Source organism: Rhinolophus hipposideros (assembly GCF_964194185.1).
Source record: "Rhinolophus hipposideros genome assembly, chromosome: 2".
Lineage (NCBI taxonomy): Eukaryota > Metazoa > Chordata > Mammalia > Chiroptera > Rhinolophidae > Rhinolophus > Rhinolophus hipposideros.
In genome coordinates this window covers 1229272-1254037 of record NC_138048.1, presented here as the reverse complement: position 1 = coordinate 1254037, position 24766 = coordinate 1229272, and the positions used below count along the sequence as shown (strand labels likewise).

Here is a 24766-nt window from a genome sequence, read left to right as displayed (position 1 = left end):
TATGTCAATTATAGCTCAATAAAAGCAATAAAGCTGGGGGGGAAGGAAATACAATCCACACACAAAAGGAAAATTTCAGTACAACTGAGCACATAACAGTGTAAAATACCTATATGGCAACAGACAGTACATCCAACCAGCCCGCTGACCCTTTCATCACGTCACTCACTTAAATCTCCTCAAAGCATTCATCACTATGTGAAGTCCCCCTGTCTGTTTATGAACTCTCTGTTACAATTGCTAGTTTGTATCCTCCTCTGCAATCTCTGCTTCAAGACCTAGGCGTTTGATTTATCTTGGCACGTGGCTGGCACAGAGTGGGTGTTCAGAGTATTTGCTGAACGAACCAATGAGACACCGGGCAACTGAGAACCTGTTTCCGACAGCAGTGTTGGGCTCACCGTGGGAATGGAGCACGGCACAGACACACCTGGCCCAGAACTCCTACCAGAGGGACCTGAGTGGCCACTGAGAGTGACGCCACCATTCCCTGTTCATCCTCTCTGATTACACTCGGGACCCATGGGAGGCTCCCCTTTGTTTGAATACTTCCGGTGCTGGAGAGCTCACTCCGCCAGGCAGCCTGTCCCTTTCCTGCCTAGCTCAGGATCACAATGCCCTTTCTTTTCCTGGACTGAACACTTTCTCTCTAAGCTTTCTCAAAGACTGCCTCACAGAGATCAGGAGATTGCAATAGATCCCTGGGTCTTAGCCAGGCAACCCGAGATGGGTGCTCTACCGGGATAACAGTAACAGCTGAAATGAATGGGGTACTAGCCCTGGGCCAGGCACAGGTCCAAGCACTCTGATTCTCACAGTTAATATGCATGAGTACTTGACCGATCAGGTAGGGGCTTAGAAGTCCCAAGACTCAATTTCCATCTGCCCTTCCCCTCTCCAACCCTCCGCTTCCCCACGGCTGTCAAGCAGGTGAGTTGATGCAGCTGATTTGGAAGGTCTACTCTGTAAAACTAACCACCACCAGCCTGAGAGGTGGTTCTGCTTTCCTTGGGATCGAACAGCCCCCTCCTTGAACAGACGCCAGGTTTCAGCCTGTGTTTGGCAGACTTCCCACCATTCTCTCCTGGCCTTTCCCACCCTGGCTTCCCTCCTTTTCAGAAAAAGGAACTCAGGGACCGTGACCCCTCATGCTAGAAGGGCCACCCACTTGGAGGAGGGGAACTAGTATGGGGCGAAGCATGGCGCTGCCTGGTACCATCCAATACAGAGGAGGCAGGGCCAGGCAAAGCCCATCTCCTTGACGAGAAGACCCACGCCCTCCCAGCCCAACGCTTCCAGGCTCAGCCCAGAGGTCCTCCCCTCCAGCCAGGTGCCCTTCCCTGCCCTGTCTCTCTGGTTCCTATTCAGTTCCTGGGCACCAGCCTTTCAGAGTTTCAGTCCTAGGGCCTCTGTTCTCCCACCCCCCACCCTGGCCGATCTCATTGTGTCTTCTTCACCTCACCCCCTCCTGCACATCCCACTCTGGCCTCAGTCTCCTACACACACACAAAGCTGGCCCAGAGTGGGTGTTCAGAGTATTTGCTGAACAAACCAATGACCACTGCTCACTGGGCAACTGAGAACCACTGGGCATCTCCCTGGTGTTCCCATGGCCAGAATCCGTTTAGCAACTGACTTCTCCCAAACCACCTTTCCCTAGGTCTTCCTAGTATCAGTGAAGCACTCCTGTCAATCCCAGGGCCCTCCTGCCCATTCCTCATTCCTCACCACCCTCCTCCAACCCATCCCCACTGCTCACCTCCAAAGTGACTCCTAGTCCGGCCCACCTCACCCTCACTCCACTAGGCTTCCTGCAGTCCATCTTCCGGATGGTGCCAGAATGACAGTTCACCAATATCAACCAGACCATGTCTCTACTCGGTCTACAGGCCCCAGGAGTCCCCACTTTCTTGACAAAGACCTGCCTGGTATGGCCCTGCCAACCTCATCCCCTCTGATCCCCTCTCTTACTCACTCTCCCACTCTTCTGGCTCATCCCTGCCCCAGAGCCTTTGCACAGACTATATTTTCTGCATGGAATCCTCCACCCTCCCCTGTGCCCTACTCCACTGCCATTCTCTGTAGGGCTGTCCCTTCTCCTTCAGGAATCTCACCTCCTCAGAGAGGATCACCTGACTTCTGTCTCCAAACTAACTTCCAGTCCAACCCTCATGACATCGCCCTACTTGGTTTTCCTCATAGCGCCCTGGCATTCACAAGCCCCGAGTCATCTCAGGGAGCCCTATAGTCCACGGCCACCCAAAGGGAAGCAGCACTCCTCCCTGGCAGGGACTTCACACCACAGCCCACACTCACACCCAGGCTCATGTCCGTCTACCTTGGCCACGCATGCTTACCTGCCACTGTGTCTTTGCACATGCTGTCCCACAGTGGGAATTCTTCCCCGTACTTGTCCAACTACCCAATGTCCAACTACCCACTCTTAATGAGCTAAGCCACGGGACTGCTTGCTTTTCTGTCTGCTGCACCCCCACCCAGCACACCTCCATTCCAGGCAGAACAAACAGCTGCTTCCTCTGTCTTCATTCACATTAGCACTTGGTACACACTTTACCATGGTGTCACTGTCAGGTGACATGTTTGTCTCAGCCACCAGACTGAGAAGGTCTCAGGAGCCAAGAATGGGTCTGAGTCATTTCGCGGTCCCGAGTGCCAGACGAGACCCGGTACTTGATGAAACCTGGGACCGGACGGGGTATCCCAGGCCTCCGGTATATCTATCGCCTCATGTAAGCTGTCATCACACCACCGAGTCGGAGGCTTATCTTCATTTCCTAGCCGTGTAAATAGAGATCTAAGAGTTTACGCTGTACTGCCCAAGGGCACATGCTTAGAAAAATAAGGGGGAGGAATTCAAATGGTGGCCCACCCACATCTCTCACACCAGCTCCATGCGGCAGTGTCCACCGTCTCAGAGGGGAGCATGGGCGCGGCTGCACCACACTGCAACTCCAGAGGCCAGCAGGCCCCCCCTCACTTCTGGGAATGCGGTCGAGCAAGTCACTCATCCTCTGCGTTTCCACTTTCTTGTCTGTAAATGGGCAAATGACCTCTCTGCCCGCAGTTCACAAAGTGGGGAGGTGAAAAGTCTCGGTGTGTGGCAAACCAGTGCTCAGGAAACAGTACCTCCCTGCCTGCTGGCACACAACTATTCTCCAGTTGCTTAATTCAAAGACAAAGTAAAAGATGTGCACGGATAGGACAACCACCCCTTTAGCAGAAGCTGGCCAAGCTCACATTTCCCGCTTTCCTCTGGGTTTGGGCAGACTCCTTCATTCCTGTCCACTAAGCTCAGGCCAGGGGAGCATGTCCTTCCTCACTTGTCAGTTATCCTGACCTGCACACACAGGTGAGACCAGCTCCTGCTGTGACAGTTGCAGCCCTGGCCTAGCAGGCCTTCTCCGGCCTGCTGGGACTAACAGCAGCATGAGCCAGCATCGTCCTGGCTTCAGAACGCTCTGCTATCTCTGCCTCACAGAATCAGGGCCCCAGGACCCTAGCAGCACGCAAGCAAGCATCATCAGATAAAGTGGGAAATCTATAAAGCCTAATCTATAAATCTACTGCATTGTCAGGTACACGTCCAGGGGAAACAGGTACCACGGTCTCCACCTGGAGACCCACCAACAGCCGCAAACAGGAAACGACTAAGCGCCCAGCAACAGGACAAGAGGAAACTCAGCCATGATGTGAAGGAATGCACTCCGGCCACAGGCAACTACGGAGAGGGGAGGGGCTCAGGGCAGGCCAGCTTTTGTCCCCACTGGCTGGTGCTTCCTGAGTGTCCACTTTAAATGCTTCTCTAACTATTCCCATAACTCCCGTAGCTCTTCTATTCACAAATACTTCACAAAAAGACATTAATTAAAAAGGTAGTATGATTAGAAAATTCTAAGACTGAAAACTAAAAGTGTCTTTAAAAATGTGACCCAAAAAGTGACATGAGACAGACACAAAAAGACAAATATTATATGATTCCATTTACATGGGGTTCCTAGAATAGGCAAATTCATATAGACAGAAAATAGAACAGAGGTTCCCAGGGACTGGAGGGGAGGAGGAGGGGAAGTCAGTGTTTAATGGGGACCAAGTTTCAGTGTGGGGAGATGAAACAGTTCTGTGAGGGGGTGGTGGTGATGGTTGTGCAACAATGTGAATGTATTTAATGCCACTGAACTGGATACTTTAAAATGATTACATTTTATCACAATAAAAAGAAAGTAACACATTGCTGTATTAAAAAAAAAAGTGAACCAGCAGTTCCCCTTCTAGAAACCTAATCTGCTGACAGACACCCCCGTGGGCACAAACACGCATGTCACAGATGCTTGCCATAGCCAAGAGCAAAGGTCCAGAAATGACCAAAACCCCATCAGTAGGGCAGTGATTACATAACTGATGTTATATCCACCCAATCTTATGCAGGTGCTTAAAAGACTTAGCTCTTCATGCACTTGTATAAGACAATTTCTGAATGTTCTATGAAGAATTAAGAAGAAACGGGTCCAAGCTGAATAGCACGTATTTTATCGTTTTTAAAGAGATGTGTGGGTATACGTGGAGTATTTCTGGAAGCAGAACCAAGTAAGTGGTCGCAGGGGTTCCCTTGGGGGTGGACCCGGCCCTGGGGAGGGAGGAAGCAAACTGACATGCCACTGTTTCCCCCTTTTGTACTTCTGTGTGTTGCTTATCATATGCAGGTACCACCCATTCAAGACAAGCTCTGTTACAAAGATTCCGAGACTCGGGAGATGCTAACAGCCTTTGATTACAGGACAATGGGTGTCCTGAACCATCCAGCCCACAGATTGTGACCCCTCCAGACAGTGCCTTCTGCCAGACATTAAAGCCCTAAAGATCTGTGGGATTAAGAAGCATAAATTGCTATTTAAAAAATAGTCATAGGGGATAGTGCAGCATAAGAAATAGAGTCAGTAATACTGTAATAACTATGTATGGTATCAAATGGGTATTAGATTTATCAGGGTGATCTCTTTATCCTGATAAATCACTGTAAATGTCTAAATCACTATGTTGTATACCCGGAACCGATACAATATTATATGTAAATTATAATTGAAAAATACATTTAAAAATAGAATTGTGGATTTGGGAATGCTGCAGAAAAATGTCTACACCTGGCAAGAGGGTGATGAGCAGGCCATCTGGGCCGGAGGTGCCTTTGGGCAGGATGCCTGCTGCTGAGCAAACAGCCCCGAGAATACTGCCGCTGATGCTCCCAGCAGCCTGCAGGGAGGGCAGGCAGGGCTGTTAGGAAGCACCTGCAGTCCTCTGACAACGACAGTTCTGGAGCTCTGTTACCTGCCCCAGGATCAGGCACAAATGGCGTGCAGAAAAACGGCCGGAGCTGCTGGGCACAGCCCACCCACCAGGGCCACCCACCACTTCAGCCCCTTAGAGACGCCTTCCTCAACCCCCGGGTCGGGCGGCCGCAGCCTCCCCTGCCCTTTCCAGCACCTCCCCATCACCTGTTTCCGACTGCCTGCCCACCCACACCCAAGTCAGCACCTGGCCCACTTGCTCCCACGCAGCCTGGCCAAAGAGGCACTCGGCGACTCTCAATGACCAGCCGGATCTCTGCCCGGGCCTGGCCGAGCTGCCTGCCGAGCCCAAGCTTGCACCCACTGCATCTTCCCTCCAGCTCTAGGAAGGTCCTAACCCACCCACGCTTTACAGATGAGTAGGCGACAGCCCGGAAGGAGGCACCACCTGCCCCAGACCACACACACTGGCAGGGGCAGGGCAGGGGCTACTGCAGGCTGTGTGCTGCACAGTGCCAGTTCCTGAGCAGAGCTGCCAAGGCAGCAAGGAAGGGGGAGAAAGGGGAAGTTCCAGTTCCTCGCTCTGTATCAGCGATCACAAGGGACGCGAGGTCCCACTCCTCAGGCCCCCTCCCCAAGCCCACTCCCACTCCCAACACTGCCCCTCCATCCTGTACAGGGCCAGAGTCGCAGATCCCGGGCCCTGCAGTCACTCTGCCTCCCCTACCCACCATTACCTGGAAACAAGCCCGATCTTCAGCTCCACAGCCCAAGGTGCCAGCCCCCAGGCAGGGGCAGAGCCCGCAGAGCTCTTTATTGTAGCTCCTGATGGGGACTTCCAAGGATGGTACCTCACAATTCTCCCAACAAGCCCACAAGTTAGGGATCATTATTTTCTTTTAAAGGTGAGGGAAGGGACAGAACCAAGATCAGAACTCAACTCTGCTTGTCCCCAAAGCCCAGGCTGTTACCCTTCTGAAACTGACTTGAAAATATTTCAATGAGCTTTCTGTCATGTGGGCATTGGGTTCACTTCAGCCATACCTGGCTAGCAAATATGTGAAGGACATTAATAAGGATTCAACACCTCAGAGGTAGGTGGTAAATACAGTGTGAATTCTGCCATCCTACCCATGAGGACAGCAAAAATAGCCACTATTCTTTGCAGAGAGGTGGCATCTATTTCCCCATGCCCTGAATCTGGGCTCCCTCACGAGTACGTTGCTTTGGATAACAGGTGACACCTCCGGATAGCTGACAACAGGTGACAACAGGATAAAAGTGACACCTCTGCTCTATCCTGGGACCCTGCCAAGACGTGAAGAAACCAGGGCTAACCTGCTGGACGACGAGACCAGATGGAGCAGAAACAAACCATGCTGGCGAGGCCGTCTGCAGTGGGGCCACCGGGTGCACATACATAAGTGAGCCCAGCTGCCATCACACAAGCAAGGCCCAGGTCGGGAGAGCCCAGACCAACTGCTGACCCACAGTGGTTACAAAACTAACACCAGCCACAAGCAATTAGCTAAGAACAGATCTAATAAATATGTGTAAGACCTCTATCATCAAAACTATAAAAAAAACTGCTCAAAGAAATCAAAGAAATCAAAGAATAAATCGAGGGATATACCATGTTTATGCATTAGAAACGTAATATTGTTAAGATGTCAATTCTCCCAAAATTGATCTACAGAGTAAACATAATACCAATTTAAAAATCCTAGCAGGCTTCTTAAATGTAGAAATTGGAAATGCAAAGGACCTAGAATAGCCAAAATGATCTTTTAAAAGAACAAAACTGGTGAACTCTCACTACCAGATATCAAAAATCACTACAGAGCTACAGTAAGTGGAGACAGGGTGCAAAGATAATCAGCAAAACAACAGAACAGCAAAGAGAGGACGGAAATAGACACACTCATACAGTCACCTGATCCCTGACAAATGACGGCACAGTGGGGAAAGCGGTCCCTTTCAACAGCTGGTGTCGGGTCAAATGAACATCCATTTGGAAAAACAATGAATTTTGACTACTACTCACACCATCCAAAGAAACAAATCTAAATGTGATCTAATGTGAAAAATGAAACAAGTTAAAATGTCTAGTACATAGAAAAATATCTCCATTACTCTGGGTAGACAGGATTTTCTTTAAAAAAACACACACACACAAAATGTGCTAACATAAAAGATCAATAAATTATATTTCATTAAAATTAGAAATCTGTGCTCCTCAGAAGATAGTATTTGCAATGTACTCATCAGAAAACATCATTAAGAGAGTGGAAAGAAAACTCACAGAATGAGACAAGGTACTTGTGACCCAAAAAAAAGATGCATGATCAGAACACATAAAATACTCCTATGAATCAGGCAGCAAGACAAAGAAACTCAATTTAAAAATGGGCAAATGACCAAAAAAAATGGCCTACAGTAATATGAAAATGTGCTCAGCACCAGAAGTTACAAGGCAATGCAAACTAAAACCATAATGAGGTACCAAGACAGATCCACCCTATTGGCTAAAAGGAAAACACATGGCATCTAGTGTCGGCAAAGGTGTGGAACAACTGAAAGCCTACTCCTTGCTGGTGGGGATGTGAGCTGGGAATACACATCGAAAAACTGTCCGACAGTATCTGCTAATGCTAACCAATCCTTTGATGCAGTAATCCCACTCCTAGATATATACCAACAAAAACGAACGGCTAGGGCCGCCTGGGGGCTCAGTTGGTTAGAACGCAAGCTCTGGGCAACGGGGCTGCCGGTTCAATTCCAACATGGGCCAGTGAGCTGCGCCTCCCGTAACTAGAATGAAGTCAATGAGCTGCCGCTGAGCTCCCAGGTGGCCAGATGGCTCAGTTGGTTGGAGCACAGGCTCTCAACCACAAGGTTGACGGTTCGACTCCTGCAAGGGATGGTGGGCTGTGCCCCCTGCAACTAGCAACGGCAACTAGACCTGGAGCTGAGCTGCGCCCTCCACAACTAAGGCTGAAAGGACAGCAACTTGACTTGGAATAAGAACTGGGAGTACACACTGTTCCCCAATAAAGTCCTGTTCCCCTTCCCCAATAAAATCTTTTTTTAAAAAAAAGAATGACTAAAGGCTCATACTTTCTGAATGTTCACAGCAACTGTATTCTTAGCCAAAAACTGAGCAGCCCAAAAAGCCCTCCACATGAGAACAGATAAAATTACGATTTATTCCTGCAATGGAACAATGAAAAACAATTTTTAAAAATGAACTACTGGTACATACAACATGAGTGAATCTCAGACACATTATCCTGTACCAAAGAAGCTAAACACAAGCAAAATCATACTGTCTGGTTCCCATGACATAATTTATGAACAGGTAAGAATAACTGATGGTGGTAGAAGTCAGCGTGTGGTTTCCGTGGGGTAGAAAGGGCAGACTGACTGAGGGACAATTCTCGAATGTTTGACATGTTTTTATCTTGATTGGGAGGAGCTGCCTGGGTTACACTGTGTGAAAATCCACTGAGCTGCTCTATGAAGACTCGTGCGCTTTACTGTCTATACATTATACTTTATAAAAAACATAATAGGGTGGCTGGTCAGCTTAGTTGGTTAGAGCGTGTGTGCTTAACAAGGTTGCTGGTTCGAATCCCCATGGGCCAGTGAGCTGTGCCCTCCACAACTGGACTGAAGACAATGAGCTGCTGCTGAGCTTCCAGAGGGCGGCTGGATGGCTCAGCTGGTTAGAGCACGAGCCATTTTGATTCCCGCATGGGATGGTGGGCTGTGCCCCCCGCAACTGGATTGAAAGCAGCAACTGGACTTGGAGCTGAGCTGCGCCCTCCACAACTAGATAGAAGGACAATGACTTGGAGCTGATGGGCCCTGGAGAAACACACTGTTACCCAATAAAATTAAAATTTTAAAATAAAAAAATATATATATATAAAATACAAAAATAATGGAGTATTATATTAATCTACACTAAATGATACTCACGAGTATCTATGGTATACTTCAACATGACTTTTAGAAAGAAGGAAACTCACGAGATATAATCACCAAATATAAACCAAGTAACGTTTAATCATCGATTAGATATTACTTTACAAACTGAGCTATACCCAATACACTGTGGGACAAGCAGAGGAAAACGAATATGGCCTGAGTATGAGATGGCATCGGGACTGGTGATTGGCGTGGCATCGTAGTATGTGGCAATACAGGAGGAGGACTTCAGTTTTTGGACTTGCAACATACAGTGTCAGGATTGAAGTGTTTCCATCACACAAGCACACACGGGCAGTACACACACACGTACTTCATCTCAGATGAGAGAGAAAGAAGAGTGAGCTTGGACAATTATGGGACTAATTGTCCCATGTATTCCCTGAGCCCCTTCCCCCCAGAGCGGCCTCACTGAGGGTCTGTCCCAGATGCCTGGTGTGAGTTGGGGTTCCAAGTGGAACCCTGAGATGTTAGTGTGTCGTGGCTGGTGGAGCCACGGTTATGGGGGATGTCATGGTGGGCTTGGACCACATATTGGGGTTCTGAGGCCCCACAATACTTGGCTTCAGGCTGGACCTTGGGAAGCTTTGGGAGGTGGGAGCTGAGTGGCCGGATGACCTGTGGACAGACCGTACCCTCCATAGCCTCCCGCGAAGCAGGTGGTGCGTGGGTGCCTACCGTCGGCATTTTAATGGCTAATTCTGTTCAGACTTGTACAGTCAATGAGAAGCTGACTCCATGCAAAGAGAGAAAAGTAGATTGCATAAGAATGGGCTGCCCTTATCACGAACAATGCAAAGATTCTTGACAAGCTTAGCTCTATTCAAAAGGAGTGTGTGGAACTGGCATCATTTTTAGACGATTCTGCCCTTAAAAAGAGTCACCAGAAAAATGGAACCTGGAGGCAAAAGCTAAACAGGACCAGCCCCATCCCAGAGGAGGAAAGAACTTTCCCAGAACAGACAGAACAGTTCTAAATACTTGGACACAGGCAGGAGTGGACAGCTCGCATCCAAACAGTGAACCCATCACGGAAAGATGGCTATAGAATCAGAACACTGCAAGCATCTTTCTAAAACAGAGCACGTGAGCAAGGGTGGGTGCTCACCAGCTGGTGGCCTTCATCTAAAAGAAAAGCGCTGACTCCTCCATGCAGTCTCTCTCTACACTTCTAACCATGTTCTGCACCTACTGAGGTTCATGGTGGCCCCAGGTGGCCCCCTCGCCCTCCCATGTTCCCAGAAGAGACTTTGGGGACCCCTCCGAGGCCCTGCCAATGTAACTCAAACTTCAAACAAACCAACTGTATGGACTTCCAGAACTTCACCAAGACTCATGGGGTGTGTCCTGTTCCTCCTCAAAAAGGGACTGTGAATTATATCTCTTTCATTATTAGTTTAAGAAACTGCTGCTGCCTAAGAGATTATAGTTACACTCAAACCGGAGTTTGATGGAATTCTGGTTCTTGGAGGAGCATTTTGTTTTACACATGAATCTAATAAGAGATTTACTTCTATTTTATTGTTCTTTCCAGACAATTTAATTTAATTACCAGTCCATCATACATCAGTTTAATAAGAAAAGACTGTTTACTATACAGCAATTTTGGTTTTCCCGAGCCAGTATTTACAATAAGAGAAATGTAAACATAACTTGATTTTTACCTTAATAGTGACTGGTAAAAAATACAATGTCATGTAAAAAACTAGGTGGGTGTCTCTCCTCTGAGAGGCAAACAGGAAGCAGGGCACCAGCGTGGTTTCCTGCAAGGTCCCAGGTGACCATGCTGCCCTAATGGTGTAGACAAGAAACCCTGCCTAGAGAAGAGGCAGCAAGCACCCGAGCAACCCCCCGACAAGGCTCTGTGAGGCAGAGGGGCTGCGCTGGTGAGGGCATGGGGCCCACAAGTCTGTGACCTCAGGCTCCTAGTGTTTTTAAATGGGAAGCCACGGGGCCAGGCAGGGCCCTTCCAGGACCAATCCCCAGTGACTGCGCCCGTCAAGGTTCCATGTCTCTTCACCCACATACTTGGGACCTTAGCCCATTCGGCCCCCACCCCACTAGCCCTTGACCACGTCTCTTCACCACCCCCAAACACCTCCATACTTTGTCTTGCTCCCCCTGCAGCCTGCAGAGTGACTGGTGACTGTTCAAAGTGGAGCAGAGGGGCCCAGGAGAAACAGGTTAACAACAACTGGGCATAGGTGGGAGCACAGAGCCAGCAAGTCAGAGAGCCTTGCGTTGCCTCCCATTGGCTGAGCAAGCTCAGGAAAGACCCCTGGCCTCTCCGTTCCGGCATCCAGTCTTCAGGGCCCATGTGGTAATGGATAAGGAATCACGAGACCTTGCTCAGGTGTTTACCCATCTGCCAAGTGGGCCCTAGCTGTCCTCTGATTGGGTGTCCACCTCCAGCCCAGACCTCTGTCCTGTGTTCCAAACGCACATTCCCACGGTGTCTCCATGTGGGTGTCGGCAGCTGGCTCCAGCACCTTCAGGAGACCACGGGTAGGCCTGGCTGACTACCCTGGGGCTGCCCATCTCGGGAAGCACACACCACACCAAGCCTGGGGGGTGGTGTCTTCAGGGGATTCTGATCCCCAGCCAGCAGCACCTGTATGGCCACCCTCCCCCAAACCTGCTGCTTGCCCCTTTCTATCCCAGATGCCCCTTCTGCTCTGCTCCTGGCTGACAAAGTCTGACCTGGAGGGACTGCAGCACAGCTCCTCACCCAGGCACGGTCACCTCTGCCTAAGGCCACTGCTCCTCCCAGGGCCTCAGATCTCGCCAGGTTCTCCTTCAGGTCTGGAGTGACAGCTCCCACGGCTGCTAGGACAGGTGCTGCAGTGTGCCCTGCTGGTCCCCTAACTGTGCCCTAACACCCCCTCTTCAGTCGCCCTTTGCACGTGCAACCTATTTCCTGCACACTGGCTCCACCAGGAGGGCCGTGTGGGAGGAAAGAGCACTGGGCTGGGATCAGGACACCAGGGACCCCGTTTTCTGAGCTTGCTGTGAGTCTCTGGCCAGCCCCCCCACCCCAGGCCTCTGTGTAGTCGCTGTCGTCAGCAGTGGGAAGGGGCAGGACAAGTTGGCACTCTGTGAGTCTAGATTGTAGTAGCAAACTGGGCCCACTGTGGGCTTTACTGGAACTCTAATACATCTGAATTTGTTGTCCACATTTACAAATTGGAGCTTCCAAACAAAATTAAAGATCTCAGCCTTCTTTTGGAAGATCCCAAGTTATGGGCCACGCTGGGCCTCCGCTGCCCCAGCTTGAGAGCACCTGACCCTACGATCAAGACACTGTCTGGTCCCCACGGGCCCACCCCGCAGCCAGTGGCTCCCTCACCACGTGCACTGCAAAGGCCTGCTCCGTACAGCAGGTCCATCCATCCTGGGCCGGAGAGGAGCTGATCTTCGCCTTTCTGGACTCCACTGGGTCCCTGACACCTGACACAGCGTGGTCCACACACGCATCATGAATGAGTGAGTGGGGTAGGTGAGAGGGTGACGACTAGAGGTGAGACGAGACTCTTCATCCACATACCTGAGACCTGTCACTCTCTCCCCCATACCCCTCCCCCTGAGGTCCTGTGTGCTCTCTGTGCTCAGCAGAGTCAGCGCTTAGCAGACATCTGCTTCATTGCGTTCAGTGACCCTGGGCAATTCACTTAACTTCCCTGTGCCTCAGTTACCTCGTCTCTAAAATGGGCATTCTGAGCGTCCCCTGTCATACAGGTAGCACGAGACTTAATGTACCAATACACACTCAGGGATGAGCACAGCGCTTGCCATGTAATAAACCCTCCCCACATAGGTCGAACCCATGGGGGGAAGGAAAAGGTTGACAGGGCGTCTCATGCGGACCCGCAGAAAGTGCCCTCCCCAACTCTGAGAGGGCAGCCTGAGGGCCAGGCTGTGCCGCTGAAGGAAAGATCTCAGGACTTGGGCGTGTGCTGACGCAGTTGGCAGAGCTGAAACAGAAGCATAGGGCAGGGAGGGGACAGCCAGGGAGGAACAATGTGCTGCACTAGAGGCAGCTGCAGGGACAGAGGCAGAGTGGGGAGCAGGATCTGGGAGCTGAACCCCCCAGCCATCCCACTAGGCCTGACCCCTTTGCTTTTTCACTAGAGGGGACAACTCCTGGCCACCAGAAAAGACACACATCTGTTCACTTAAACAAAAACACAAATCCATCCGCCCACCTCCCAGAGAACAGTGGCCCTCCAGCAGGGGAAAGAAGGGGATGCAGAGCCCCCAGCAGCCACTCTGTGCTGACCAATACTCTCTCTCCTATTCCTCTCAGTAATCCTGAGGGGTGGTGAGGGATTACTCTCCCATTTTACAGAGGCAGAAACTGAGGCTCAGAGAAGGTGAGTCAATCGTCTGAGGTCACCAGCCAGTGATGGCAGAGGCAGGACTCACACCCACGGATACACCCTCTGAGGACCCAGTGGGTCATCCCTAGCACGACTCAACCCCTCTCCCGCTTTCCCAGTGCAAGGACCCTGGAGTGGACCAGGAGGTTTCAGCAGATCCCCAGCCCATGAAATGCTGACCTCAGTCAGGTAGAAGTCTCCCACTCAAAGCCTCAGACGCTACAGGACAAAGAACCCCATGGCCAGCTTGGGGAAGGTGCCAGCAAGCAGATGTCGCTGACACTGTTGATACTGGCCTCAGGGAAACCCACAGCACAGACCGCTGAGCTCCAGTTCACTGAGAACACAATGTTCCGGAAGGCTCAGGGTGAGGAAGACCAAAGGGGCTTGGTTCACCAGGAGAGCCGCTTCTGCTGCCTCAGGCTTGGTGTGTGAACAGGAGGAGGCCAGGCCAGCGCTCAGAGGCCGCTGCCCACACAGCACAGCCCCCAGGGCTGGAATCACAGCACCCAGAACACCAGCTGCGAGTGCAGCCTAACTATGCCCAGCACCTCGTGCCCAACACCACTTCTTTCCAACTGAGAACACAGCTCTAGGAGAGAGCCCTTGGTAAGCCCATCTTATAGATGAGAAAACTGAGGCCTAAGGTCATACAACTAGTGAGGGACAGAGCCAGCCCATAACCTCGAGAGCCTTGTACCAGACCTACCTAAGCAGGTAAGCAGGAAATCGGAGATGCCTTAAACACTGACAGACCTGGGTTCAGAGCTTACTCGCTGCTGGGCTATGGGCCAGGCACATTTTTCAGCCCTTGGTAGGAACGAACTCATTGTAAGGTCATTTGGGGACAAGTGAGACAGGGTATGTAGAGTACCCGACCCGGGGTCTGGGGTCGATTTGCTGCACTGATTGCCCCAACTCTCTTCCCTTCCTTTATCCACACTCTTTGCAACGCAAGTTTATAGCAACTACCAGCAGCAGGAAGCCCTGAGCCTGGGCTGGCCCCGACTGGCTGACAATGGAATGTGGCAAAAGCAGCAGTTCTGCTATTTCCGAGCCTAGGCCCACTAATTCTTGCACGCTTCTAACGTGTCACTTGGCGCCCTGTTTCTGGACGAGAACAAGCCGGGGCTCACCCACTGGAGGATGAGAGAGCACGTGGAGCAGAGATAAGCCATCCGGCAGAGGCCATTCCAGACGAGCCAGCCCCAGCTCAGCTGCCAGCTGATTTAATAAGGACACTCACAGGGTGAGCCCAGCTGACATCAGCCTGGTCCAGCACAGCACAGCCTGGCTGGCCCGTGGACTTGGGAGCGATAACAAATGTTTATTACACGCGCTGCAGAGGTTCTGTGGTTGTTCGCCACACACATCATTGTGGCAAGAGATCATTCACATCCTGACCAAGGTGTGTCCCCAGCAGGAAGGACTGACACCACCAGTGTGGTGACAGCGGCAGAAACGTCACCCCACACCCTCGTCACTCAGTGTTGCTGGGAGAGTGGTCAGACTTGCTGGGGAGCCCTTGGACCAGGCAGGGGGACAGCGAAGCACGTGTGGAAACCACAGCAAGACACCAGCTTCCACTTCCCAGACTGGCCCCGTGGAGACACTATACGTGTAGCACCCTGCTCACTCCTCTGCTTAGTGCTTTTCACCACGCAGCAAAGATCTGACGTGTTCCTGTGACTGTGTGCCACCCCCCCACACAGAATGGGAGCCGCATGAGGGATGGACACCTGTTTTGATCACTGCTGTATCCCCAGCAGCCAAGACAGTATGATGGGCACTAAATATTTATTGAATAAATTGGGGAACCAGGCATTTTTGTACACTGCAGGTGTAAGTAAAAATGGACACGCCATCAAGGGAGGACAAGGTGACATCTACCAGGGTTATAAACATGCATTCTGTGTCTTCTAAAGCTAAGCACACGCCGGCCAGCACGCCCCAAAAGAAACACATGCAGCTGGTCATCAAAAGATTGGTCTAAGCAAGTGCGCGACAACTCTTCCTAACAGGAGAATGAACGGCCAAACTGGGCCCAATCATACGAGAGCACCTCTCAGCAATGCAAAGGACCAACCACGATACATGCACCTCTGTGAACTTCAAAAGTGCTCTTTTATGTCTGGCGCAAAAAGCCAGATGTCAAAGAAACCGACTGTATGGCTCCATTTATAAAAGTCTGAGAGTGGGACTGTTAGAAGTTGGGACAGTGGCTCCAAGGGACAGGCACTGAGAGGGGACCTGGGTTGTCTTGTGATGTTTCATGAGCTGAGTGATGGTTACACAGGTGTGTTCATTTGTGAAAATGTATGATTGGGTTTTATGCTTCTGCTAGGTTCTACGTATTATACTTCAATAAACAGTTTACAAAATGCACAAATGCACACGCACAATGACCCCCACTCCACCTGGGGGCACGGCACAGGTCTGCACTGCAGCACTGCTTCTCAGAGCAAAAGCCTGGCAACGACCTGAACAGCCATCAACCGGGACCCCTAAACAGAAGGTGGACCGTCCACACGGCGGAGCACTGGCTGCTGAGGGAACTCTCCACACGCTGACAGGGAACGCTCCACGACAGGTGGCCAACAGGACCGAAGCACAGGGCAGAACGCTGTGCATAACAGGCCAGTACTTGTGAAAGGTGTGTGCACAGCCCACATTCTTGTAGTTGTATTAACCAGTGGATCCCAAGTGTGGTCCTGGGCCCTGCAGGGTCCCTGAGACCTTTTCAGGGAGCCCGAGGGTAACACGATTTTCATAACACTGTGTTAGTTACCTTCTTATGCTCTTTCAACCACACGTATACAGAGGAGTTTTCCAGACTACATGACATTGTGATGATGTCATCATACCAACGGCTAATGGAATGTACTTGTGTATTTAGTGTTTTCTAGAATTTTCTAAATAAGCTCATGAGAAGATGATGAACATGCTTGGTCATTGGGGAAATGCAAGTCAAATCACAGTGAGAACCACCTCACACTCACTCGGATGGCTACACTCAAGAGGACAGACAATAACACGTGTTGGTGAGGACATGGAGAAACTGGAGAAACTGGGACCCCCTGCATTTTTAGAAGGAAAGCAAAATGGTGCAGCCACTGTGGAGAACAGTGTGGCCGTTCATCTGACGGTTAAACATGGAGTTAACACACAATCCAGCAATTCTATTCCTAAGTATATTTCCAACAGATATGAAAACATACGTCCACACAAAATATGTACATGAGTATTAACAGCAGCAGTACTCACAATAGCTAAAAGGTGGAAACACAAGTCCATGGTCGGATGAGCCAATAAACAGAACGGGATGCTATTCAGCCATAACAAGGCATGAAGAACTAACTGACACATGCTATGACACGGATGGACCCTGAAGGCTTTATGCCACGTGATAGAAGACAGTCCCAAAAGGCCACATATTGTATGACTCCACGTCCAGGAACGTCTGGAATATGCAAATCCATAGAGACAGACAGTAGATTGATCGTTTCTGGGCGCCGGGAGAAGGAAGCAGTGGGAAGTGGCTGGTACTCGCTGTGGGATTTCTTTCTGGGGTGATGAAAATATTCTAAAAGTAGATTCTGGTGATATTTACACAACTGTGCTAAAAATTGCCGAATTGTACAGGGGGACTTTGTGATACACGAATAATATCTCATTAAATCTGTTTGGAAAGAAATGAGGAAACAGTTTTCAAAGTTAAAATAAAGAGACCCACCGAAGGCCGGGCTTGGCCAGACCCTCTCTGTGGGGAGCAGCTATGAGCGCTCCACTCTCCTCCAAGTGCCTGGCACAGTCATATGCTCCAGGAGGCAAGCACAGGGAGGGCTTGGCTCCAGGCCACAGACCCACTGCTGCTCCCAGGTCTCCCACAGGGCCATGGGCCCACCCTCTACTGGAAGACTGAGGTCCCCTACTAGCTACACTATGACCTCTGCAAAAGCCCCTTCCGGTTTCTCTTCCATAAAATAGAATGACGACACAGAATCTCTCAAGCTTGCCACAGGATGAAACTCTTATGCTCTGACAGGTGTCCCCAGCAGAGGACCCAAGCCCACTGCCGACCAGGGCCAGGCCAGCAACAAAGCTGCGGAGAGCTGGCCGAGGAAGTGCAGAGCGCCCAGTCTGAATAGCAGAGTCTTCTCAGCTCCCCCGATGTCAGCCTACGGGACATGGGCCTAGTGTGCCCACAATTGCCCATTTTCAACAAAAGCCACTAAGCTGAAATTTATGTGACATTTTCCAATTTCTACATATTGTAACACAATTCTAGTGCTTACCAACACGCTTTGCAGAAATAAGCTAACAGGTGGACAGACGAGAGGTGCGTGGACCATTTTAGCAAGAGAGCAGGCAGAGGTGGGTCCGACGCTGGCCGCATTCTCCCCGCACACAGCCCCGCTCCGGAGGTGTCAGTCCTTACTACAACCGCGGGTGCTAAGCACACCATTTCACGGAGGCCACGGGCTCAGAGGAGTATGTCGCAGGCTGCCGGCGACATAACCAGTGGGGCCCTGCAGGGGCTGGCGGAAGCCCAGGCCTCTCATCTCCCCGTGCGACTCCTGGCTGCTCCCAACAGGCCCCTGTGCAGCCGGAGCAGAGTCAGATGCCCACTTCAAATCCCATGATTAGACGTGTGGAAGGCAAGGGTCACTGGGCCCAGCTGTAAGCTCTCCACAGCGCTCTGCTGCCAAGCAGGCTGGAGGTCCCCGAGGGCAACCTCTCCCTCGCAGGGCCCAGGAGCGGTAAGCTCCTGCAGGATGTGTGGCTGCTGTACAGGACACAGGGGCTTGGGTGTCCAGAATTACAGCCTGGCTCCCGCAGTTCCCAGGCCAGACATGCTCAAGGCTCCTGACCTCACACAAGTTTAAATCTTCTACAGACCAAGACTGGGCAGGAAAGGGCAGGGTCTATAGGGATCCTCTGGGGGAACAGACTCTCCTGCTCTCTAGAACCACAGCCTGGTGATTCTGGGAACCGTCGGAGACCCACAGACATCGGAAAGGCCCGGAGCTGGCTGACGGGGCTGCAGGAAGAGGCAGGGAGAACCCTGCTCCTGCACTCTCCTCCCTGCACCCAGAGGGAGTCTGCACAGCAAGAATAAGATCAGAAGACCCCTTGCTCTACACCCAGTGGCACCCCACGAAGCTCCAAATCTTCATCTCAGTACTAAGCACCTTGCCTTGGGCCTGGCCCACAACCCTCTCAGCTGCTTCGCACAGGCCACACAGCCCCTTTCACTCCAATGGATCCCTCAGGCTGCAGGGCCTCTGCACACACGCTGTACTCTGTCTAGAGCACTCGTCTCTCTGCTCCCCTCCATACCCAATCAACAACCTCTCACACTCCAACACTACTTCCCCCAGAAGGCCTCGCTGACCCCCAGGAGGAGCCAGACCCCCCCCCCCCACACACACACAGCTCACAGAGCTCAGGAACTTCACAGCCTGACTACTGGTTCTTTACCTCTCCCACTAAACCAGAAGCTTCCAGAGGGCAGAGAGGGTGCTGGGTTCGGCTCCACATTACTCGTTTATCTTGTCACAGGCTGTGCACACACTGGCACTCAGAAATGACTGTCAGGGATGAGCACACGAACACATACGAGGGAAGCCTGGCTCCACCACTGCATGTGTGTCTGTGGGCAAGTGGCCTGAGCTCACTGCTGTCAACTAAAGGGGTGGCTGAGGATTAAAGGTGTTAATAATCGCAGAGTGCTTATGATGGTGCCTGGCGCAAGTCACAGTTCTACATGGTATCTGCAATTCACATAGTTATTTGAACTTAAATAGCTTCTCTGTCAAAGCACTCAGAGACCCCTGCCCTGCACAACCTGGTTAAGTGAGGTCCTGAGGATGGGACCCCCTTTTCTGCCACATTCCTGGGGCCTACAGAAGTTGTATTGGAGCCTTTTCCAGGAGTGGGACTCCCTCCAGCTGCTCCAGGAACCTCTGACTTCCTGCGAGCTGCCCTGTCACGGGGTTCCCTCCTGGGGGGTGAAGGGGGATCCCCAACCCCTCCATCATGCCAGCCCAGCAGTAGAAGCCGCCCTCACAAAGCCCCTAGAGTGACAATAGATGTCAGAGCCCGCTCCCCGGCCCGCAGAGCCGGCATGTGGCTTGCATCAGGCACATCTGGACGTGCTCAGAGGCAGCCTGGATCCCTGGCACGGATCGGCTCAAAGACAGGACCCCCGCCCCAGCCAGGCCTGAGGCAAAGGCTGGAAACCTCCTTCTCCAGGCCCCAGGGCTGCCATGGCAACATGGATAGGGGTCATTTCCGGCCCCACGGCCCACCTCTCAGCAGGCCCCACCAGCGAGCTGGGCACAGCTACCTCCCCAGCTTCTCCGTCAGCAGCAGCCAGGGGCCTCTAAGACCTCACTTCCTTCCAGGATGCTCAAATGGGCATCTGACACCCCCTCAATCAGGCCTCCCACTACCCCCTTCCCACACTGCATGCACTGGATTATGATCACGAATAAATCTGTGTGCTGATCTACTTAACGCCCTCCTCCCTGAGACCCCAAATGTGGAGACGTCACGCCCGCCTTTTTCCCTCGCACAAACCCTGGGCACAGAGAGGGTGCTCCCTAAATATCTATTGAAGAAGTGCACGGATTGAAGAATGGACGGTGAGTAATGATGGCTAATATTTTAATTACTCAGCAAGTACTAAGTTCCCTGCCAAGCACTGGACATGAACTAGCTAATTTAATCTTAAAACAGCCCCATGAAGCAAGGATTTTTCGGCTGCTTACAGATGGAGAAACGGAGGCACAAGAAGTTACATGGCTGATGGGTGGTTACTGGGTACGTAGGGGGATAAACGATGTGTGAGGGTGCTGCATGGCAGGCCAGCCCTGTTCCTCTGACCAAGGCCAAGCTGCTGGGTCCCATTAAAGCGAGCTGCTCCCCCTTCCCCTCAACCCCCACACCAATTTTCCATACCATCCATTCTCCGCACACTAAAAGCTGCAGCAGCCTGTCCGTGCCCTGACAATTCTCATCTCTGGGCCTTGCGTGTGTAGGGCCTTCTGCCAGGACATCCTTCAGATGAGATAAGGGGCATGCAATCAGGGGCGTCTACCCACAAGCAGCCCTCGAAGGCCACACTCCAAAATCCACATGAAAAAGCCAGGGGGGCGTGGTGGGGGGAAGGGAACCCAGAGATCCTGAGAACAAAGCAATTCTCCAGGATTCCACAGAGAGGCCTCTGGCAGCAAGAGATGGGGCGGGGGTTGGGGGCTGTATCTATTTTGGAAACCCTGGAGGCTGCAGCCCAAACACACTGTGTGCGTCACGCTGTGAGGCCGGGCCTGCGCGTCTGGGCACACACGAACTCCATCACAGCCCCACCTCACCGGCTTGGGGCTGGCTTGCAGGAACCCCTGAAGCCCACTGGCCTGATCCCAGCCCACCTCCTCCCGTTCTGTGACCTGGACCCTTGAGCCACACCTCGCAGACTTCTACCTGCTCAGTTTAAAACCAGAAGGAACTGACCTCCCTGGCTCGTGGGGAGGTTCAAGTCACAGAAATGGGACCTGGCACCCAGGAGGTGCTCTGCAAGGGTGAATTCTGTACCCAGCCACTGTAAGCAGGCTGGACGCATAGTGGTCTAAACTTGCGGACTCTCTGGGCCTGCAGGTCAGGAGCGGCTTGCAGTTTCACCCCTCACTGCTTGTGCACAGGCTTTGCACAGGAGATACCCAGCAAGACCCACAGAACTTGACAGGAGGGAAAACGGAGCCCAGGCCAGTTAAGAGACTTGCTATGGGCAGCAGGGTGGATAGATGGGAATGCTACAGAAATCCCAGAGCCCCCTCTTGCCCCCAGATAGCTCTCAGGCATCTCCCTCACAGCTCCCGGAGAACTAGGGCTATACTAGTCTATTCATGCCAGGGCCCATCAGCATCTGCTCACTGTTGACACCTAATGAAGGTTTGTAGAGTGAATGATATGGGACTGAACAAGACACAGCCTCCCAGATGTAGGAAGAGATCTCTAGTTGAGACAAGTCCCCAGAACACTCTCAGAAGGGACACAGAAAGAAAATGGAGCTAGAGAGGAGGGTCAGACAAAGATTCAAGGAAGGCTTCCTGGAGGAGGCCTCCTTGTGCCAGCTGGGAACAGTGTGAGCACATGGGTGGATCAGAAGGGAGATGATGCTACAAGGTGCTAATGGAATGGCAGGGAAACAAGTATGAGGAGGGGTTAGCCACAGAGCCCCCATTGACTCACTCATTCATTCACCCCAACATCTGCAGTACCAGTTGTGTGCCAGGCCCTGCTAGAGGCCCTTGGACGCAGCAGAGAAGATGACAATGTGGTCCCACCACACATGGCACTAACACTCTACTAGAGGAGACAACGTTCAGCAAGTTACTATGTACTATGATGTCAAGTATTGCTAGAAGAATTACAGCAGTAAGAGGAAGGCATGGTGTTCTTTCAGCTGGGTGTCCCAGGAAAGCCTCTCTAGGGAGGTAACCTTGAACAGAGAGCTGAACGGAGGGAAAGAGTGAGCCACATGGACACCTGGAAGAGCATGGGCACCTGGAAGAGAGGAAGTGGCAAGTGCAAAGGCCCTGGGGCTGCAAGGTGTGTAGACAGGAAGCCAATGGGGCTGAGCAAAGGGGATGAGAGGGAGAGCTGCTATGGACTGTTTATCCCCCACCCCAAATTCACATGAAATCCTAACCGCAATGGGATGGTATTTGGAGCTGGAGCTATCGGGAGGTAATGAGGTGATGAGGGTGGGGCCCTCATGATGGAATTAGTGCCCTTATAAGAAGAAACACCAAAGAACCAGTTCCTTGTCTGACGCATCTCAGATGTCCTCCTCTGCTCTGCCCTGTGAGGACACAGTGAGAAGCTGGCCATCTGCAAACCAGGAAGTGAGCCCTCGACAGATCCCAATCTGCCAGCACCTTGATCTTAGACTTCCCAGCCTCCAGAACTGTGAGAAATACATGTGTGTCGTTTAAGCCACCCATTCTACGGTATTTTTGTTACAACACCCGAAATGGACTAAGGCAAAGGTGATGGAAAGGAGGTCCAGGTCACGGGGGCAGGCTGTGCAGGGAGGACTTTGGTTTCTACTCTGAGTAGGTGGGAGCCACGGCCCAGTAGGGACAAGAACAACTTATGTGTTAACAGGACCAACAGGAAGAGGTGGCAGCCCTGGTCCTGGGCTCTTGGAAGGAACCTCCATGAGAGACCACACCCCTTTGGCTGCCAGCTCAGAGAGCCAGACCACAGCCGTGACTGGAGGCCCCTCTGAGGGAGGCTGTGGGAGGCAGGTGCCCCAGGTGTGCACAACTCCCCACTTCCTGCTGGAGCCCCACCAGGCCCGACCTGAACCTCAGCAGGAACCCCCTCAGGGACGGCCCCCAGCCCGATGAAGGATGCCTACTGGACCCCCACCGCAGCCCTATGGCTTGTAGCCCAGGAGCGACTGTGACTGGGCGCTCACCCCCACCCATTCACTCCATCCTCAGGAGCTGCGTTCTATCCCATCGTGCGGGGCCCCACAGACCCAGTGTCCCCTACCCAGGCAGGTGTGCAGGGACCGGAGGCAGTGAGGGTGCCCTTCCTCAGAGAGAGTGCCCCTGAGGGAACTAAGAAAGGGCCTTACCTTCAGGGTCACCTCTGGGGACGGAATGGACGGAGTTGGGGTCTGTGTCCTCCTCTGGCTGATGGGGCAGAACCGGTGGCTGCCTGGGCACTTCCAGGGTGGGTAGGACCTGGGCTGCCTCATGGAGAAGCGTGGTCAGGATGGTGTGGGTGCTGGGTTCCGTCGGGCCTCCGGGAGAGCTTGATGTGGCCTGAGGCTGAAGGACACTGGCCGTGCTTAGCGCCAGCACAGGCCCAGCCCTCGCTGGCCCCGTGCTCTGCAGTGTGGCCTGGGGCTCCACGATAAGGTTCTCTTCGGGCTCTGCTCGGACATCTGCGCCTTCCTCTTGGACAGGGAGACTGGGCCTGGCCGGGCCTATTGTGGGAGGCCCATCGAGGCCCCTGAGGCCACCTGCTGCCAGCTGCTCCCTGCCAGCTACTGCCTCCCTCTCCTCCTCCCCTTCCTTCTGGCTGTCCTCTGTCACTCTCCTAGCTTTGGCCTGCACAGGCGCTGGCGGGCCCAAGGCAGCAGCCACTGTGGGCCTGGGGAGGGCAGCCAGCCAGGGGGTGGCCTGGATGGCAGACAGTGGCTGGCTCCCGCCTCCCAGAGCAGCCGGGCCCCCTGCACCTGCCTGGAGCTCGCCTGCCAGGGCTGCTGCCGCTTCTGCCTCAGCTACTTCCTGGTCATAGCTGTAGGGGTCTTCATAGTGCCGCTCGGTGTCACCCTCCTCGGCATCTGAGAAGTTCCCGGTGGCAGCAGTGGGCACGGCCTCGGCATCTCCACGGCAACCAGGGAGCTGGTAGCAGATGAGTGCCCCGCCGGTGTCAGGACAGTGGCAGGCCCGGCAGGGTGGCAGGTGGACCGTGTGGCCAGCAGCATACTTGCGACCACTGTGGAGGCAGCCCACCTGGCCACACTGCGGGCAGCTGTCGGCCGCTACCACGGCCTCGATGCAGTTGGGTGGGAGCTCCGGGCACAGCATGAACTGGCAGCTGATCTTGCCACCACCTGGTGGGCAGGAGCACTCGGTGCTGCCGAAGTCCACGAAGTAGGACTGGCCAGCGGGCACGCGGCCGCGCACGAAGCCGCCCTGCAGGCAGTCGTAGTACTGATAGCCCTCGCAGGCGCAGCCCTGCTGCACACACGAGGCGCAGCAGGCGCCGGGCTGCAGCGCCTCCTCGATGCAGTTCTCCAGCGGCGGGCACTCCACGCCCGTGCAGTCCTGCCCAGGGGCCGCCATGCCCACGCCTGCTCCCAGGGCCAGGGCCAACGCCAGCGCCAGGGCCAGCTGGGCTCCCGCAGGCTCCCCGAGCGGCACCATGGTCCCACAGCCAGCCCAGGCGCCAACTCGAGCCAAAAGGTCCCCTGTCCTGCGAGGCCCTGGGGGATGGGAAAGGACAGTGTCATTACCACACGGGCCCACACATGCACCCCCGGCACACAGCCCCGCACGTGCACATGCTCACCCT

At 52.9% G+C, this 24766-nt stretch overlaps 1 protein-coding gene across 2 annotated transcripts in view; it reads right to left on the bottom strand.

Moving 5' to 3' along the window:
* FBLN2 (fibulin 2) overlaps window positions 1-24766 on the bottom strand; it is a 100582-nt gene that overhangs the window by 44636 nt on the left and 31180 nt on the right. For both annotated transcript variants that reach the window (XM_081064936.1, XM_081064937.1), the window contains exon 2: window positions 23319-24677. In XM_081064936.1, coding sequence (XP_080921062.1) covers window positions 23319-24618 — 1300 coding nt within the window. In that variant the 5' untranslated portion in view covers window positions 24619-24677. The remainder of the gene's footprint in view (window positions 1-23318; window positions 24678-24766) is intronic.